Here is a 20,280-nt window from a genome sequence, read left to right as displayed (position 1 = left end):
GCACGTATCATTCCCCCACCAGCAATGCTTGATGATTGACATGACTCAACGTATTCACTTTACATGTCAAACATCGATCCGGTTGCATCATTCTGAACCAGATTAGCTTTCTTGCATCAAACGGAATTTGTAATCTTATATGGCCTGTAAACAAATATAAGACGCTTGCAAAAGTAGACGATGACATGATTCATCAAATTCACTTTACATGTCAAGGATTGTAATGTCGTACATGATTAGTATAAGGCTTTACACATAAGTTCCTAAAATGACTTATATATGTTTACACAAGGAGTACATGTGGAGGTTTGTTCAAGTTTCCGTCAGTTTGTCAAACTAAGTATATTCTTGTGCATATCATTAAGACTTCAGACAATCAAGTATATTCTTGTGCATATTCTTGTGCATGTGACTTGTCTGAATTTGTTCAAAATTGTTCATGACAATATTGGAACTGGGGATTGCTATGAATGATACAGAGCATTTACGAACATGTGCATATATATAACATTTTGCAATTCTTGAGGGAAAATTTAGTAAACCTTGGCAAATATAAGTATGAATAGATAGAAATCCACACATTTCATCAATCCGCAAGAAACTTTACGATACATTATCTATCATGAACAAAGCTACAAAACAAGTTAAGGTGTTCACCATGTCGTGCCCTCGTTGTTTCCCTATGTTAGTTAAGCATTAATGTCGCCACGACAACAATGCTTAACAAACAGGTTAAGGTGGTCACCTACACATTAATCATGTCCTCTGTTAGTTAAGCATTGGTTTCTTCTTTAAGTTTGTTGTAATTGTTGTAATAGTGTGCACATGCGTTGGCCTTACCCTGAACGCTATTGTCTCTTTGAATTGTTGGGAATAACATTCTAGTGTTCATCATGATAGTGTCACTAAGGGAAGTTTGCTGACAAAAATTGAGTATCAGTATTAGAAGCATGAGGAGGCAAAGATGCCAAATCTGTCGTCACCATCGATGGTGGAGACAGCCAATGCAGTGAAGAAAAGACCGAGGAGGGGCGGTGGGTGGAGTTAGAGGAGGCCGAGAAGAAGTTCAAGACTATCAAGGTCGACGGAGGAGGCGGGTCAAGCTACTTGTTGCCGCTGGCCGTGCAGATTATTGCGCCGGCTCAGCGACCACACCTCCATGCCACATGCCTCTACCTGACTCGGCAACAACTACGTGATTTGGGCTATGAAGATGCGAGCGGCCATGCAATCGGCGCACATGTGAGAAGTAACACAGAGCTCGTCCGTCAAAACCAAAATTTCCTTAAGGAGATATGGACAGGAAAAAAATATCACTCGCTTTCATAATCAACAGTAAAATTACATGAACCACATAGAAGGTCAAAATCGAGAAGGATTACCATTAATGAGTTGGTTTGTTATTAGTCTGCACTCCTTAGTTACCTTAATAGAGATTGAGCTCAATCGAACATGCACAAACATTCAGTTAATTTTTAGGTTACCTTGCTACATACAGAGCTACTAGTGCATAATATTGATTTTCGGATGAACCACTCAACATCTGCATGACCAAAACTCTAATGGATATTCTATATATGTAGAAATGAATATATAGCTCATCTTTATTCATTTCCCGCCGTTACATGGATCGGACCATCGACTAAACAATGGTGGTCCATCTATCGAGTAATAGATTTCTTGTCTTCTCATTCTCCACTCATGCTAGTAGAGTAATGTTACTGTGGTGATGTGATGGTGGAGCAGTATGGTGCGACGTGGAGGTCGCACATTGTCGGTAGGGTCTGAAGCACCCATGTCCTTATTGTGTCGACCCAACCCTGATCCAACTGATGTTGTTGAGGTTGCATGGAACGTTGAGGTTGGGCCAAAGTACCTTCTCCCAATTGTTGTTGATGTTGTTGCAAAATAATGGTGTGCACAACACTGTGGATGGCATGGCATTGTGATTGATTGGGGATATGTGACAGTTGCTGACAGCACTGTTGCCTTAGCACCTGGCATCTTCTTTGTTTCACCATCTGTGTATGTAGAAATGACACAGGTGCCACTGGAATACACCGTTGTAGGACATCCCTACATGGGATCAATTGTTGTTGTACAAATGGTTGTTGTTCCTGAACTAGTTGTTCATGCTGTTGTGGAAATGGTTGTTGCTGATGGGGATTTGGATGTTGTTCTGGTTGTGGATATGCTGGTTGCTGCAGTTGTGGATATGGTGGTTTTTGTGAAAATTGTTGTTGCTCAAATGGTAATTGTTGTGCTGGAAATGGTTGTTGTTTCAGAGTTGATTGCTCCTCTCGAAATAGTTGTTGTTGTGGTTGTGGAAAGGGTTGTTCTGGTTGCCGTGAAAATGATTTTTGTGGGTGCAACTTGGGAAGTTTCACATCGGTGGTTACTATGGCGATGGTAGCCACGGCGGCAAGAAAGGCAAGCGCGAGGAAGATCTTCATAGTTGTTTCGTGTTGGATATTGTTTGATTGCCTTTGATGTTTGTTCTCTAACGAGAATGGTAGATGATGAAGGAGCTTGATGGTGAATGCCTATTTATAGCTGCCACGACGTTGTTTGTCTTCATCTTTGCATTTACTTTTTCTTAGGAAGTTCATTGATACTTCTCAACTCATCATTTGGTATGTTGTGTTTGGTGGCACTACTTACAAGTGTGTTCTTGGATTGCTTATGAAAGCTCTTTGTTGTTGCGCATATCACTCCACTGTCACCAAAGCTTTATAAATTGAGATGACTCATCCTGTTCACTTTACATGTCAAACATCAACCTAGATTGCATCAGTATTTCTGAAACTGGGTATGTAATGTTCTACAATTTGTTACACATAAACTAGATTAGCATGCCCTGCACCGAACTAAGTTTGTAATCTTGTGTGGCCGGTAAAAATACATAAGACTAGTATAATGTGACCTGCAAAAGTATAGCATGACATGTTCATCACATCACCTTTACATGTCAAGGACTGTATTGATGAAGCTTTTCTTTTCTGATCAGAGCTTTACAATACACATGTGACAGTTTGTTCAAGATTATGTTGGTTTGCCAAAAAAAATTTGTATTGTTGTGTTGATCATTCAGATAAACAGCAGGTTTTCTTAATAAATTCACGGAAAGGGTTGTTCTGGTTGCCGTGAAAATGATTTTTGTGGGTGCAACTTGGGAAGTTTCACATCGTTGGTTACTATGGCGATGGTAGCCACGGCGGCAAGAAAGGCAAGCGCGAGGAAGATCTTCATAGTTGTTTCGTGTTGGATATTGTTTGATTGCCTTTGATGTTTGTTCTCTAACGAGAATGGTAGATGATGAAGGAGCTTGATGGTAAATGCCTATTTATAGCTGCCACGACGTTGTTTGTTTTCATCTTTGCATTTACTTTTTCTTAGGAAGTTCATTGATACTTCTCAACTCATCATTTGGTATGTTTTGTTTGGTGGCACTACTTACAAGTGTGTTCTTGGATTGCTTATGAAAGCTCTTTGTTGTTGCGCATATCACTCCACTGTCACCAAAGCTTTATAAATTGAGATGACTCATCCTGTTCACTTTACATGTCAAACATCAACCTAGATTGCATCAGTGTTTCTGAAACTGGGTATGTAATGTTCTACAATTTGTTACACATAAACTAGATTAGCATGCCCTGCACCGAACTAAGTTTGTAATCTTGTGTGGCCGGTAAAAATACATAAGACTAGTATAATGTGACCTGCAAAAGTATAGCATGACATGTTCATCACATCACCTTTACATGTCAAGGACTGTATTGATGAAGCTTTTCTTTTCTGATCAGAGCTTTACAATACACATGTGACAGTTTGTTCAAGATTATGTTGGTTTGCCAAAAAAAATTTGTATTGTTGTGTTGATCATTCAGATAAACAGCAGGTTTTCTTAATAAATTCACGGAAAGGGTTGTTCTGGTTGCCGTGAAAATGATTTTTGTGGGTGCAACTTGGGAAGTTTCACATCGGTGGTTACTATGGCGATGGTAGCCACGGCGGCAAGAAAGGCAAGCGCGAGGAAGATCTTCATAGTTGTTTCGTGTTGGATATTGTTTGATTGCCTTTGATGTTTGTTCTCTAACGAGAATGGTAGATGATGAAGGAGCTTGATGGTAAATGCCTATTTATAGCTGCCACGACGTTGTTTGTTTTCATCTTTGCATTTACTTTTTCTTAGGAAGTTCATTGATACTTCTCAACTCATCATTTGGTATGTTTTGTTTGGTGGCACTACTTACAAGTGTGTTCTTGGATTGCTTATGAAAGCTCTTTGTTGTTGCGCATATCACTCCACTGTCACCAAAGCTTTATAAATTGAGATGACTCATCCTGTTCACTTTACATGTCAAACATCAACCTAGATTGCATCAGTGTTTCTGAAACTGGGTATGTAATGTTCTACAATTTGTTACACATAAACTAGATTAGCATGCCCTGCACCGAACTAAGTTTGTAATCTTGTGTGGCCGGTAAAAATACATAAGACTAGTATAATGTGACCTGCAAAAGTATAGCATGACATGTTCATCACATCACCTTTACATGTCAAGGACTGTATTGATGAAGCTTTTCTTTTCTGATCAGAGCTTTACAATACACATGTGACAGTTTGTTCAAGATTATGTTGGTTTGCCAAACAAAATTTGTATTGTTGTGTTGATCATTCAGATAAACAGCAGGTTTTCTTAATAAATTCACGGAAAGGGTTGTTCTGGTTGCCCTGAAAATGATTTTTGTGGGTGCAACTTGGGAAGTTTCACATCGGTGGTTACTATGGCGATGGTAGCCACGGCGGCAAGAAAGGCAAGCGCGAGGAAGATCTTCATAGTTGTTTCGTGTTGGATATTGTTTGATTGCCTTTGATGTTTGTTCTCTAACGAGAATGGTAGATGATGAAGGAGCTTGATGGTGAATGCCTATTTATAGCTGCCACGACGTTGTTTGTTTTCATCTTTGCATTTACTTTTTCTTAGGAAGTTCATTGATACTTCTCAACTCATCATTTGGTATGTTGTGTTTGGTGGCACTACTTACAAGTGTGTTCTTGGATTGCTTATGAAAGCTCTTTGTTGTTGCGCATATCACTCCACTGTCACCAAAGCTTTATAAATTGAGATGACTCATCCTGTTCACTTTACATGTCAAACATCAACCTAGATTGCATCAGTGTTTCTGAAACTGGGTATGTAATGTTCTACAATTTGTTACACATAAACTAGATTAGCATGCCCTGCACCGAACTAAGTTTGTAATCTTGTGTGGCCGATAAAAATACATAAGACTAGTATAATGTGACCTGCAAAAGTATAGCATGACATGTTCATCACATCACCTTTACATGTCAAGGACTGTATTGATGAAGCTTTTCTTTTCTGATCAGAGCTTTACAATACACATGTGACAGTTTGTTCAAGATTATGTTGGTTTGCCAAAAAAAATTTGTATTGTTGTGTTGATCATTCAGATAAACAGCAGGTTTTCTTAATAAATTCACGGAAAGGGTTGTTCTGGTTGCCGTGAAAATGATTTTTGTGGGTGCAACTTGGGAAGTTTCACATCGGTGGTTACTATGGCGATGGTAGCCACGACGGCAAGAAAGGAAAGCACGAGGAAGATCTTCATAGTTGTTTCGTGTTGGATATTGTTTGATTGCCTTTGATGTTTGTTCTCTAACGAGAATGGTAGATGATGAAGGAGCTTGATGGTCAATGCCTATTTATAGCTGCCACGACGTTGTTTGTTTTCATCTTTGCATTTACTTTTTCTTAGGAAGTTCATTGATACTTCTCAACTCATCATTTGGTATGTTGTGTTTGGTGGCAATACTTACAAGTGTGTTCTTGGATTGCTTATGAAAGCTCTTTGTTGTTGCGCATATCACTCCACTGTCACCAAAGCTTTATAAATTGAGATGACTCATCCTGTTCACTTTACATGTCAAACATCAACCTAGATTGCATCAGTGTTTCTGAAACTGGGTATGTAATGTTCTACAATTTGTTACACATAAACTAGATTAGCATGCCCTGCACCGAACTAAGTTTGTAATCTTGTGTGGCCGGTAAAAATACATAAGACTAGTATAATGTGACCTGCAAAAGTATAGCATGACATGTTCATCACATCACCTTTACATGTCAAGGACTGTATTGATGAAGCTTTTCTTTTCTGATCAGAGCTTTACAATACACATGTGACAGTTTGTTCAAGATTATGTTGGTTTGCCAAACAAAATTTGTATTGTTGTGTTGATCATTCAGATAAACAGCAGGTTTTCTTAATAAATTCACGGAAAGGGTTGTTCTGGTTGCCCTGAAAATGATTTTTGTGGGTGCAACTTGGGAAGTTTCACATCGGTGGTTACTATGGCGATGGTAGCCACGGCGGCAAGAAAGGCAAGCGCGAGGAAGATCTTCATAGTTGTTTCGTGTTGGATATTGTTTGATTGCCTTTGATGTTTGTTCTCTAACGAGAATGGTAGATGATGAAGGAGCTTGATGGTGAATGCCTATTTATAGCTGCCACGACGTTGTTTGTTTTCATCTTTGCATTTACTTTTTCTTAGGAAGTTCATTGATACTTCTCAACTCATCATTTGGTATGTTGTGTTTGGTGGCACTACTTACAAGTGTGTTCTTGGATTGCTTATGAAAGCTCTTTGTTGTTGCGCATATCACTCCACTGTCACCAAAGCTTTATAAATTGAGATGACTCATCCTGTTCACTTTACATGTCAAACATCAACCTAGATTGCATCAGTGTTTCTGAAACTGGGTATGTAATGTTCTACAATTTGTTACACATAAACTAGATTAGCATGCCCTGCACCGAACTAAGTTTGTAATCTTGTGTGGCCGATAAAAATACATAAGACTAGTATAATGTGACCTGCAAAAGTATAGCATGACATGTTCATCACATCACCTTTACATGTCAAGGACTGTATTGATGAAGCTTTTCTTTTCTGATCAGAGCTTTACAATACACATGTGACAGTTTGTTCAAGATTATGTTGGTTTGCCAAAAAAAATTTGTATTGTTGTGTTGATCATTCAGATAAACAGCAGGTTTTCTTAATAAATTCACGGAAAGGGTTGTTCTGGTTGCCGTGAAAATGATTTTTGTGGGTGCAACTTGGGAAGTTTCACATCGGTGGTTACTATGGCGATGGTAGCCACGACGGCAAGAAAGGAAAGCACGAGGAAGATCTTCATAGTTGTTTCGTGTTGGATATTGTTTGATTGCCTTTGATGTTTGTTCTCTAACGAGAATGGTAGATGATGAAGGAGCTTGATGGTCAATGCCTATTTATAGCTGCCACGACGTTGTTTGTTTTCATCTTTGCATTTACTTTTTCTTAGGAAGTTCATTGATACTTCTCAACTCATCATTTGGTATGTTGTGTTTGGTGGCAATACTTACAAGTGTGTTCTTGGATTGCTTATGAAAGCTCTTTGTTGTTGCGCATATCACTCCACTGTCACCAAAGCTTTATAAATTGAGATGACTCATCCTGTTCACTTTACATGTCAAACATCAACCTAGATTGCATCAGTGTTTCTGAAACTGGGTATGTAATGTTCTACAATTTGTTACACATAAACTAGATTAGCATGCCCTGCACCGAACTAAGTTTGTAATCTTGTGTGGCCGGTAAAAATACATAAGACTAGTATAATGTGACCTGCAAAAGTATAGCATGACATGTTCATCACATCACCTTTACATGTCAAGGACTGTATTGATGAAGCTTTTCTTTTCTGATCAGAGCTTTACAATACACATGTGACAGTTTGTTCAAGATTATGTTGGTTTGCCAAACAAAATTTGTATTGTTGTGTTGATCATTCAGATAAACAGCAGGTTTTCTTAATAAATTCACGGAAAGGGTTGTTCTGGTTGCCCTGAAAATGATTTTTGTGGGTGCAACTTGGGAAGTTTCACATCGGTGGTTACTATGGCGATGGTAGCCACGGCGGCAAGAAAGGCAAGCGCGAGGAAGATCTTCATAGTTGTTTCGTGTTGGATATTGTTTGATTGCCTTTGATGTTTGTTCTCTAACGAGAATGGTAGATGATGAAGGAGCTTGATGGTGAATGCCTATTTATAGCTGCCACGACGTTGTTTGTTTTCATCTTTGCATTTACTTTTTCTTAGGAAGTTCATTGATACTTCTCAACTCATCATTTGGTATGTTGTGTTTGGTGGCACTACTTACAAGTGTGTTCTTGGATTGCTTATGAAAGCTCTTTGTTGTTGCGCATATCACTCCACTGTCACCAAAGCTTTATAAATTGAGATGACTCATCCTGTTCACTTTACATGTCAAACATCAACCTAGAACCTAGATTGGATCAGTGTTTTCTGAAACTGGGTATGTAATGTTCTACAATTTGTTACACATAAACTATATTAGCATGCCCTGCACCGAACTAAGTTTGTAATCTTGTGTGGCCGGTAAAAATACATAAGACTAGTATAATGTGACCTGCAAAAGTATAGCATGACATGTTCATCACATTACCTTTACATGTCAAGGATTGTATTGATGAAGCTTTTCTTTTCTGATCAGAGCTTTACAATACACATGTGACAGTTTGTTCAAGATTATGTTGGTTTGCCAAACAAAATTTGTATTGTTGTGTTGATCATTCAGATAATCAGCAGGTTTTCTTAATAAATTTGCTCATGACAAATGTTGGAATGATACAGATCCTGTACATGACATGTGTATCAACATGATCTGCTTGCAGTTCCTGAGGGGAATTTAGCAGGTAAGAATGAATATATCGATATCCAGGTGTTTCACCAATCCAGGAGAAAGTTCACAAGGCAGTATCCATCATGAACAAAGCTACAAAACAGGTCAAGGAAAACAATCGCATTTTATTCCGGGCAAAAAGTAGTTGAATGTCGTATGCCTCAGATATGAAATCTTGGCTTCAACTCAGCACGGTCTCTAACTACTAGGGGAAAGACCTGTAACAAGTCCAGAGCAAAATCCAGATGCGGGGATGCAAGATGATAGCCATCTAGATGAAACTCAGACCACTGGAAGCTCCCCGCACTCACTAATGACCACCTTCTTCTTCGGGCGGTCACCTCTGTCAGTCTCAGATGACTCTATCATCCTTACGATGTCCATGCCTTCAAGAACCTGGCCAAAGACAACGTGTCTCCCGTCCAGCCACGGAGTCTGCAAGCAAGGTATCAGAAATCTCAATCTGAGATTTACATGAACTTCAAACTCGACGAAGCGGGAGCGGAAAAAGGGTACTAGCTATTTTTCCCATTGACTGACTGATAGCAGGAAGTACACAATTAATTACCTTGACTGTGCAGATGAAGAATTGGCTGCCGTTGGTGTTCGGTCCAGCATTAGCCATGCTGAGCACTCCAGGTCCAGTATGAACCACTATGAACATTAAATAATACGTAATCAATTAGCATATAATCTGAAGCAAAGGTTGCATGATACAGGCTAGTTGAGTGCAACACATACATTGGAAGTTCTCATCCTTGAAGGTACGGCCATATATGCTTTTCCCTCCAGTACCCTGAAATTGTCAGTTTCTAGTTATTATGCAATTGTTGGAAGCTGTTTGTTTCAGTTTAGGCAATCTGAAGTCTCAAAGTACTTCAGCCAACCATACATAAGTAGAGTGAGCATCAAAATGCAGATGAAACACAAAATCATGTATGCCTCGGTATGGAAAAGGATGGGGCGATGGCAATCACCTTGAATTCTTACCACGAGGCAACTGACCACAAAACAGAGTATGGTGCGCTTGTGCAAGTGATTAATGACAATCGAACATGGATAAGATGCAGGGTCAAAATGCAGCACGGTAAGAAATTGAATGCCGGTACACGAGCAAAGCTATTAGTATATGGATCTAAACTTCCTCTCCCTCTCCGCCCCTGATCCGTAAGAGAATGCTTAACAGCACAGAGTACTCAAATAGCTAAGCCACAGTTCAGAAGGAAAAAAGGAGAATTAACTAGTACAATTATCGACAAACTGAAACAGGCACATTCGTGAAAAATAGAAATAAGCACATGAATCTGTTTAAATCTTGTGAGCAAAGGTATTTGCATGGTAACAAGTGATAATCTTTAGCTTTATCTTAATGCCATCTGCAATACAGCATATGGAACACATGCAACAAACAAGAATAGACAAAGGTAGGAAACACATACGTTGCCCTTGTCAAAGTCTCCTCCCTGAATCATGAAGTCCTTGATGACACGGTGGAAACTTGATCCCTTGTATCCAAACCCTTTCTCCCCTGGCAGAAAACGGATAAATTGGTCATACACCTTCCTCATCAGAGCAATTGCTTAAAGATGGAATAACAAAACAAGGCTCCAGCAGCCCCTCATACCAGTGCAAAGTGCACGGAAGTTCTCGACGGTTTGCGGAACGTCATCCCCATACAGCCCGATGACAATCCTCCCGACATTCTTCCCAACAGGGTTGCCAATGTTTATGTCAAAGTACACCTTGTTTGTAACTTTGGACTGAAGCTCAGGTGCCTGCAATGCATTATGAAAGAACAGCTTCAAACACCATGAAATGTATGACATCTAATAAGGTAAAAAACACGGACCAATGCAACAACCAAAGCGCCATATTGTTTAAACCATGCAGTGGCACATTTGTTCCCTTAGACCACCGGCAACTAATACTAACTTGACATAATGAACTAAACAGTAACAGATGCCGTACCAGTGTATGGCACCCTGCAGCTAACACTGGCATAACCCAACGCTCATAATAAGCAAGTGATGATAAAACCTCAAGTTGCAAGTTTGTTCAGACACACAGAAAAATAAAATCAGTAGTGACCTGATTTCTCTCATGAATATTACAGATACCAGCTCCCAACTACTCCCTCCATCCCATAATATAAGATACATGGAGGGAGAACATGTCAAGATTGCAATTCAGCTTCCTGGCTGAACCAGGAGACATAAAGAGATACACAAACTTTACAGCAGCACATTTGTAACACTAACTGTACCTATAGTGAACTAACGCTGCGTCTAACGCTCACGTGCCACCTTAGTCGTGTATGGTACCCTGCATCTAACGCTGGCAGAACCCATTTTTCACCTGATGGTTATCACAAGCAAGTGATGGTAAAACCTCAACTGGCAAATTTGTTCACAAACACACACAAAAAACAAATCAGCAAATGACCTCATTTTTCTCATGAAAATTACAGCTATGAAATAACATACAGAATGGCGTGGATGTTCACAGCCAATGGCGAACTACATGTCTATTAGATTGGAACTCGGCTTCCTGACTGAACCAGGAGCAGTGCCAGATACGCAGGCTTTACACAGGTAGCGGCGACAGTACCCAGATAGAAACAGCAGCACATTTGATTCCTCAGGCCGCTGGTAACCAACACTATTACACTAACTGAACCTAATGGACTAACATAAACACATGGCATACCCATCGTGCAGACAACCTTGTGTTCAGTATCACAAGAAAGTAACTGACGGTAAACCTGAACCTGCATTTCTTCGCACAAAAATTCAGCGAGTGGCCTGATTTCTCTCATGAATATTACAGCTGCCAGCTAGCATACCGAATCGCATGGTTCGGTAATTGGTATGCAAGATTCTCAAAGATTGCAGCCCCTGTGCGCAGATAGATAAATACGGAGTAAATAATAAATAAATGCTGAATCTTTACATAGGGTTCGGCGCTGGCGGAGGCAACGAAGCGCGCGCGGGTCTGCAGGGAGACGGAGAGGGCCGGGGACGCGACGCGGCCGACGCCGCGGAGGGAGAGGGCCGACGAGGGGGCCTTTGCGGCGAGGAGCGCCCTCTGCGCCGCCGCCGCCGGGCGAGCGACGGCCTGCAAGAAAGAACAGCGCAAGATTCAGAAGGAGGGCTCGGGGCCGAGGAGGCTGAGAGGAGGAGGGGGGAGGGGAGGAGGGAGCTCACGAGCGTGGCGAAGGAGGAGGTCGCGGCCGCCATTGGAGGGCGAGGAGGAAGGTCTTGGGATGGGATTCGGTGGAGGGGACGGAGGAAGCCGGAGACCCTCTGCAGATAACCAAAAGGATGAGCTTTTTTATTCCCCTGATTCGGTGCTGCCCCTGGAACTTTCGAGTTGAGCCCTCGTGGTTTGTTAAATTTGCACATCGAAGTCCCTGTCTTAAACCAAGGGGTGTGATTGAGATGCTGTGGTTAAAGTCTTGTAAACTTACAAATACGAACAACGCAATGTGTGGGCCTCATTAGAAACAACTCATAAGCATTGCCGTCAAAGTTAAATTCCAATACATCTTACAACTTACTTTAGTAGCACTTCAACTGAATCCAAGTTTCACATTGATCAATTAAGTTATGATCATATCACTTTAAAAAAAGAATACATAGAATATCTAGTTTTCATCCTGGCTTTTTTGGACATCGGCCTGCTCCCAGGTTTTTATCAATCCCATTTCTCCTCTCTCGTGTCGTCCGTGCCACGTCGCAATGTGAACGGACACCGCAAATTGTCTTCTTTACGCACACGGCATGACGTACTGTAAGACCATTGCGAGCGACAATGATGCCTGTAAATCCGCATCTACCAACTCGTAAGATTTTGGTTCCTCCCATGATCTTGTTTAGTGACATTTGCCAATGTATTGCTTGAGCAGTTATTTGTAGCTGTTGTGGTTCTGTAGGGAGGAGAAGAAGGCCATTGCATGCCCATCGTGCACAGGAAGAAGTAGCCAAACTGCATAGTGGTCGACGAGGTCGCCGCTGATGTTAACTGTGTCATCGTCCTGACACCTGGAAACAATGGAGGGGCCGCCACTGACGTTAACTAGGTAGGTATGGTGGCTATTTTGAAGAAGATATAATAAGTCTTATGTGTGATAGAGTGTATCATATCACGGGGCTTGGATGCACCTGCGAAGTTTGCACCGACTCTCGAGGTGAGAAAGGGCAATGCACAGTACCGCTAGCAAATTGTGGAAAGGTAAGAGTGTGTATATCATGGATTCACATTAGTCAAAAAGAACTCACATACTTATTGCAGGATTTTATTATCTCTTTAAAGCAAAGCACTACTCGCATGCTCCTAGGGAGAAGGTTGAGAAGAGTCACTAGTAGAAAACAGGGCTTTGGTCCTGGCATGATAAGAGCATTAGTCACGGTCTACTTACGAACCGGGACTAATGCGTGCATCAGTCCCGGTTCGAGCGGCCAGGACGCTGGTCGGATCTCGGCGGGCATCAGTCCCGATTCTTCTAGGACCTTTAGTCCCGGTTCGTGCCACAAACTGAGGCTAAAGGGCCTGGCTCCTGGCGCAACCCCTTTATTATCGGTTCATGTCTGGAACCGGGACTAAATGTCTATCTTCAGTCCCGGTTCTAGACACCAATCGGGGCTAAAAGATTGCCTATATGTATGCTCGTCTGCCCTCTCACTCCTCTCATTTTTGTCCGGCCATCGTGTGGAGGTGTGTGCTACTCTAGTTCTCACCTCCTATGCACATAAGGTGTTTGATGAAATGTCCGAGCAACACTTAGCTTTCTTTCCTCTCCAAGCTTCATTTCCCCTAAGATTTGTCTAGGTTTGGCGGTGCACCAACTATCCAAGTATTCTAAATGCTCATTAGTCCCGGTTATCTGCAGTTTAGCTCATTTTGCTCATTTCAAATGCTCTAGAAGTAGTGTGGTTTGCGGGTTTTAGTGGAGGAGAGGGTGTGAGTTTATTTGATTTAGATGCACAATTTGATCTGTATGTTGTTTATATATATACTTAATCATATATAATGCACGTAGATGAACCGACAATGGATGTATGGTGACTGACGCACCTCCGACTACATTGACGGCCATCACTGCTGGAATTGAGAAATTTGTCGTTTGCCTTGCCTTTGTCGTCTGCTGACGCATGGCAAAGGTACTCTTTGCCGTCAGTTGGCACAATGCTGACGACAAAGAGGTGGCTGCTGGCAAAGGTTTTATTTGCCGCCAGCCACCTCTTTGCAGTCTGCTGGCGGACGGCAAAGGGTGGGCAGACGGCAAAGCCCCCCCCCCAAACGGCCAAAACCCCACCCCACCCACCCCACCCCTTTGCCGTCCGTTGATACGTCTCCGTCATATCTACTTTTCCGAACTCTTTTGCCCTTGTTTTGGACTCTAATTTGCATGATTTGAATGGAACTAACCCGGACTAACGCTATTTTCAGCAGAATTGCCATGGTGTTGCTTTTGCGCAGAAATAAAAGTTCTCGGAATGACCTGAAAATTTACGGAGAATATTTCTGGGATTTATGAAAAATACTGGCGCAAGAATCAGCGGAGGGAGTGGAGTCGTGAGCCCACAAGCCCACCACACGCGGGCCCCCTGGCCGCGCCTGGCAGGCTTGTGGGGCCCACAAAGCTCCACCGCCTCTCAATCCAGCTCTATATAGTCTGTTTCGTCCGGAAAAAAATCAGGGAGAAGAGTTCATCCCGTTTTACGATACGGAGGCGCCGCCACCTCCCGTTCTTCATCTGGAGGGCAGATCTGGAGTCCGTTCTGGGCTCCGGATAGTGGAGCAGTTAGGTGGGACATTCACGTTGCAGATGATTTTATCTCTTCCATTTCAGCAAGTTGTTGCGGCTAGATGATGCCTTGAACCTGGACAAGCACACATTGGCCCACCCGCTGGAGGTGAGGTTCTTGTTGCATGATATGCACGCCTTGTTGTTGGTCTTGCTACATGAAGATGGAATGCACAATGATATGAACTATTTTGCATTTGAATTTTTGAGGGATCTATGCCAATTGCAGGCAACACTGCTGCTACATCACCTGCTAATTGCTCTGTTGCAAGATATTGGACAGGAGGTATGATACCAATGTCACATGCTGCACTATCGCATGATAAACTCCTTGCACGAGTTGAGCCATTGTTGTTGTAGATATAACTTAATAGATTTTCATTGCCATGTAAATGGTTTTTGTGATTGATCGGGGAATTGCTTTTGTGGGGACCGAGAGAATGGTTGTTAGGGTTGCTCAAAACATTGTTGTTACAGGGGCAACAAAAACGGTTGTAGCGGGTGCTGGGGAAATGATGGTAGTGGCTCAGGAATTTATTGCACTGGGCCTAAGAGAATAATTGCTCGAGGAATGGTGGTACAGGATGGGTAAACGGTTGTAGTGGTTGGTTGGGGAATGATTGCGAGGTTTGGGAAAATTGTTATGGTTGCTGGAGGAATGTTTGTTGTGGTTGCTGCGGAATGTTTGTTGGGGTTGGGGAACTTATCATTATGTTTGGTGGACGAATGGTTGTGGATGTTGGGGGTATGTTTGTTTTGTCTGTTGTACTTGAATGCTAGGCTTGACTTGCATGTTAAAATTAGCGGGGGTAGTCGTCATGGCAAGCATTGTACGGATGATTAAGATCTTCATGGTGGATTTGTGTTAACTAAACCTTGCTTTGTTTTGGTGCTTGGGCTTAACTTATGTGAAGGATGTATGATGGTATGTAATCTACATATTGTAGGTCTCTTTATAAATGACATACGACAGTTTCTTTTCATTGTTTCTTTCCTTTTTCAAAGTGCATTGGTGCTTATCGAAGAGATCATTTCGTGGGTTCGTGTTTGGTTGCACTACATACAAAGATAATTTTGGACTGAACATCAAAGTTTCTTTTTTGTTGTAGATAAGATCTATGTATCATAGGAGCTTGATATTGGGACTCACTCATCTTATTTACTTTTCATGTCAAAGAGTTATATAGATTGCATTCCTTCTAAAACTATTTTTGTGAGACTGTACAAGTTGTTAGGGATAAACTAGATGTTTCTAGCTTTCGTGGATTTTTATTTAATTTTTTGTGTGTTACTAAGATATTAAAGACTATAAATATAGCTTGCATGGAACTAAACTTTGTAATCTTATGTGTGTTGTTAAGATACATGAGACAAGCAACATGAAGTTCATTCCAGACATATCATGGAATATGATGGTTAGATAAACAAGAAGATATTGTTGGAAATATGCCCTAGAGGCAATAATAAATAGTCATTATTATATTTGCTTGTTCGAGATAATCGTTTCTTATCCATGCTAGAATTGCATTGAATGGAAAATCAGATACATGTGTGGATACATAGACAACACCCTGTCCCTAGTAAGCCTCTAGTTGACTAGCTCGTTGATCAAAGATGGTCAAGGTTTCCTGGCCTTACACAAATGTTGTCACTTGATAACGGGATCACATAATCCGAAGAATGATGTGATGGACAAGACCCAAACTATGAACGTAGCATGTCATCGTGTCATTTTATTGCTTCCGTTTTCTGCATCTCGTGTATATATTCCTATGAACGTGAGATCATGTAACTCACTGACGCCGGAGGAATACCTTGTGTATATCAAACGTCGCAACATAACTAGGTGACTATAAAGGTGCTCTACAGGTATCTCCGAAGGTGTCCTTGAGTTAGCATGGCTCAAGACTGGGATTTGTCACTCCGTATGACGGAGAGCTATCTCTGGGCCCACTTGGTAATACAACATCATATCAAGCCTTGCAAGCATTATGACCAAAGAGTTGGCCACGGGATTTTTTATTATGGAACTAATAAAGAGACTTGCTAGTAACGAGATTCAAATAGGTATAGAGATACCGACGATCGAATCTCGGGGAAGTAACATACCGAAGGACAAAGAGAATGTTATACGGGATTAACCGAATCCTTGACATAGAGGTTCAACCGATTAAAGATCTTTGTAGAATATGTAAGATCCAATATGGATATCCAGGTCCCCCTATTGGATATTGACCAGAGATTGTCTCGGTCATGTCTACATAGTTCTCGAACCCGTAGGGTCTGTACACTTAAGGTTCGGTGATGTTTCAGTATAGTTGATTTACTGGTGCTGGTAATGTAATGTTGTTCGGAGTCTCGGATGAGATCCCGAACGTCATGAGGGTTTCCGGAATGGTCCGTAGACGAAGATTGATATATAGAAAGTATCCATTTGGCTTCCAGAATTATTCCGGGCATTACCGGTAGAATACCGGGAGTAACGAATGGGTTTCGGAGTTCCACCGGGAAGGGCCACCCACCCGGGAGTGGACCAAATAGGCTCAAGGGTGACGCACCAGCCCTGGTGGGCTGGGGGCCAGCCCAAGAGGGCCTATTTGGCCGAAGTGGAGAAGGAAAGAGAGGTGGGGCCAAAACGAATTGGAGAGGAATTCTCCTCCTCCAAACCGTATTGGAGGAGGACTCCTCCCTCCTCCTTGCGCTGGCCGAACCATAGGGCAAGTCCCTAGAGCGCCACCCTCCCTTCCCTCCTATATATAGTGGAGGGTAGAGAGGCTTTTTGCACCTCAACCCCTCTCTCCCTCCACCACCTCGTGATATCCCGTAGCTAGTACGGTACGGTACGACGTAGCCCCGCCAGAGTAGCTCCACCATCATCACCGTCACGTCATCGTGCTTTCGGAGAATTCATCTACCTCTTCGCCCCCTCTTACTAGATCAAGATGGCGGAGATCGTCGTCGAGCTGTACGTGTGTTGAATACGGAGGTGTCGTCCATTTGGCGCTAGACCGGGATGGACTTCGTGGGACAGATTGTGATTTGATTGCCAAGACGTTCGACTACATCAACCGCGTTTCTTAATGCTTACCGCGTAGTGTTCTACAAGGGTATGTGGATCCGATCTCTCCTCTCACAGATGGTCATTAACATGGATAGATCTTATGTGTGCATAGAATTTTTTTTGTTTCGTATACAAACGTTCCCCAACAGATATGACTCGTAAAGCCTCCCTTTTATGCAACGGTTTCCAATCTTGTAGAAGTAATTAATACCTGGATCATATGTTGTTATATTTCACCCCGTTGTGCAATGTAAGTGTAGTCCTATTTATTCAAGATTTGGTGAATACTCAATTTGTACAACTTAGTTTTCTATCATCTATTTTAAATTGTCCATTGTCTTTGTGAATTTTTTAACTTTAACCGTGTAAGAACAAGTAGGATAGTAATTTTGGTTAGATCAAAACTATTATATCATTCTTCTGAGTTATTCCACTGCTAAAAGGAATTCCTCCGATCAAGTCGACCTAATGCTACGTACAATTTTTTTCCGACGTGATATGCACACAACCATGAGAAGAGCTCAATCATGATAGTCCTTGGCATGGTTGATGCTTGCTGTCCGGACTCAATATTTTTTCTTGTTTGCATCATGCTTTATCTCTTATACCATGTGGCAACTTTAACACTACTAGGGAAAACCCTACCAGTAGCGTGGGACGTTTAGCTACCAATAGTGCTGGTCGGCGCGCTACTGCTATGGCGCTATAGCTAATGTTTAGCAGTAGCACGCTTCATGACCCGCACTACTCATAAAGTCACAAATCTGTAGAGCTGCCAGCCCATATGCGCTAGTAAACGATTTTTTGGTTTTAGAAATATTCAGAAAATATCAAAAATGATTAAAACTTCTAAAATTCATAGTAAATTAACCATAACTGAGATGGAATAGATTTATATATGGAAACTGATTAGAAAAATCCAATCTATCCATTGGTTCTACTATCATGCATGTTAGAGCAAGTTATACATTGTGATCCCGTCAAAAAAATTAAAAGGTATTTGAAATACATGTGTGGAGTATGAGTTTGAACCCTAGGTTCAAACCAACTTCATTTAAACCTAATGCTAGTTGCATTAGCTCATCGAACTCATATTGCTATGTGATTAATTGATGTACAATGTTACACTGAATTAATTGGTGCATGGGATAGGAAGGAAAATGTGTTGTTTAAGGAAGAAAAAGGGCTACGCGGGGTGCAGTCCGCATGTGCGCCACCTTTAGTCCCGGTTTGTGTCTCAAACCGGGACTAAAGTCCTCTGCCTATATATAGCACAGCCCCCTCTCCCCTCTTCCTTGCATTTTTCTTGGATGGAAGAGTGTGGGTGTGTGCTAGCTCTCCATTTTTTTCATGCACTAGAGGTGTTTGTTGAAATGTGTGTTAGAGCGATGCCGCTTCAGTTCACCGGACACAACTACGATATGAGATGCCTGAGCCACGCTTAAACCTCTTCCTCTTTATTTCTACTTATTCTAAAAGGTTAACAACTGTATTTCCTCGTTTAGACCATGCGGTACTAATTTTTAGGATCGTGATTGTATTTGATATACTGTCGTATAACGCAGATGAGCCATCCATGGATGTACGGTGATCGACGCACAACCGCTTACAGAGAAGGCGTGCATTCTTTTCGAGATGCAGCCGATGCGAACAAGCATGGTGGTGGCTTTATGTTTTGTCCATGTGTTGAATGTCGGAATGAGAAGGATTACACTTCCTCAAGAGTCATTCAGAGCCACCTGCTTCGGTCCGGTTTTATGTCGGGCTATAATGTTTGGACCAAGCATAGACAAAGAGGGGTTATGATGGAAGACGACGATGAAGAAGAAGAGAACGATGATGACAACTACCGATCTATGTTCCCTGAGTATGATGATACCGCAATGGAAGACAATGAAGAAGAAGATCAGGATGAAGAACGGGAACCAGATGAGCCCGCTGATGATCTTGGCCGGGTCATTTCTGATGCACGGCGAGGTTGCGACACAGAAAAGGAGAGGTTGCAGTTCGAGCAGATGTTACAGGACCACAACAAATTATTGTACCCAACTTGTGAAGATGGCCAGAAGAAGCTGGGTAGCACACTGGAATTGCTGAAGTGGAAGGCAGAGACCGGTGTGACTGACTCGTCATTCAAAAAGTTGCTGGTACTGATGAAGAAGATGCTTCCAAGAAAGAACGAATTGCCCACCAGCACGTACGAAGCAAAGAAGCTTGTCTTCCCTCTAGGATTAGACGTGCAGAAGATACAGGCATGCCCTAATGACTGCATCCTCTACCGCGGTGAGAAGTACGAGAATATGGATAAATGCTCGGTATGCACTGCATTGCGGTATAAGATCAGAAAAGATGACCTTGGTGATATTGAGGGCGAGCCACCCAGGAAGAGGGTTCCTGCCAAGGTGATGTGGTATACTCCTATAATACCACGGTTGAAACGTCTGTTCAGAAATAAAGATCATGCGAAGTTGTTGCGATGGCACATGGAAGATCGTATGAAAGACGATAAGTTGAGGCACACCGCTGATGGTCGGCAGTGGAGAAAAATCGAGAGAGAGTTCCTGAGATTTGCAGCTGACGCAAGGAACTTATGGTTAGGTCTGAGTACAGATGGCATGGATCCTTTTGGGGTGCAGA

The 20,280-nt window shown here is 42.0% G+C and overlaps 2 protein-coding genes and 1 pseudogene across 2 annotated transcripts; all 3 read right to left on the bottom strand.

Annotated features, from left to right (window-relative positions):
• Positions 1–1,520: 1,520 nt before the first annotated feature.
• On the bottom strand, positions 1,521–5,637 carry LOC123453106 (gamma-gliadin B-like). The gene is made up of 2 exons (XM_045129871.1): positions 5,584–5,637; positions 1,521–2,543 (listed from the first exon to the last, which is right to left on the bottom strand). Exons 1-2 carry the CDS (start codon positions 5,635–5,637, stop codon positions 1,719–1,721), a joined length of 879 nt encoding a protein of 292 aa, XP_044985806.1. The 3' UTR covers positions 1,521–1,718.
• Positions 5,638–8,881: 3,244 nt separating this feature from the next.
• LOC123397780 (photosynthetic NDH subunit of lumenal location 5, chloroplastic-like) lies at positions 8,882–12,084 on the bottom strand. Its single transcript, XM_045092619.1, has 7 exons — positions 11,980–12,084; positions 11,726–11,890; positions 10,401–10,551; positions 10,216–10,304; positions 9,518–9,572; positions 9,345–9,430; positions 8,882–9,211 (listed from the first exon to the last, which is right to left on the bottom strand). Exons 1-7 carry the CDS (start codon positions 12,010–12,012, stop codon positions 9,059–9,061), a joined length of 732 nt encoding a protein of 243 aa, XP_044948554.1. The 5' UTR covers positions 12,013–12,084; the 3' UTR covers positions 8,882–9,058.
• Positions 12,085–12,680: 596 nt separating this feature from the next.
• On the bottom strand, positions 12,681–15,435 carry LOC123453098 (annotated as a pseudogene).
• Between the last annotated feature and the right edge of the window lie 4,845 nt (positions 15,436–20,280).

Source organism: Hordeum vulgare, chromosome 1H (assembly GCF_904849725.1).
Source record: "Hordeum vulgare subsp. vulgare chromosome 1H, MorexV3_pseudomolecules_assembly, whole genome shotgun sequence".
NCBI lineage: Eukaryota > Viridiplantae > Streptophyta > Magnoliopsida > Poales > Poaceae > Hordeum > Hordeum vulgare.
Note: the sequence above shows the minus strand (reverse complement) of the source record. Positions and strands in the feature narration are given on the sequence as shown.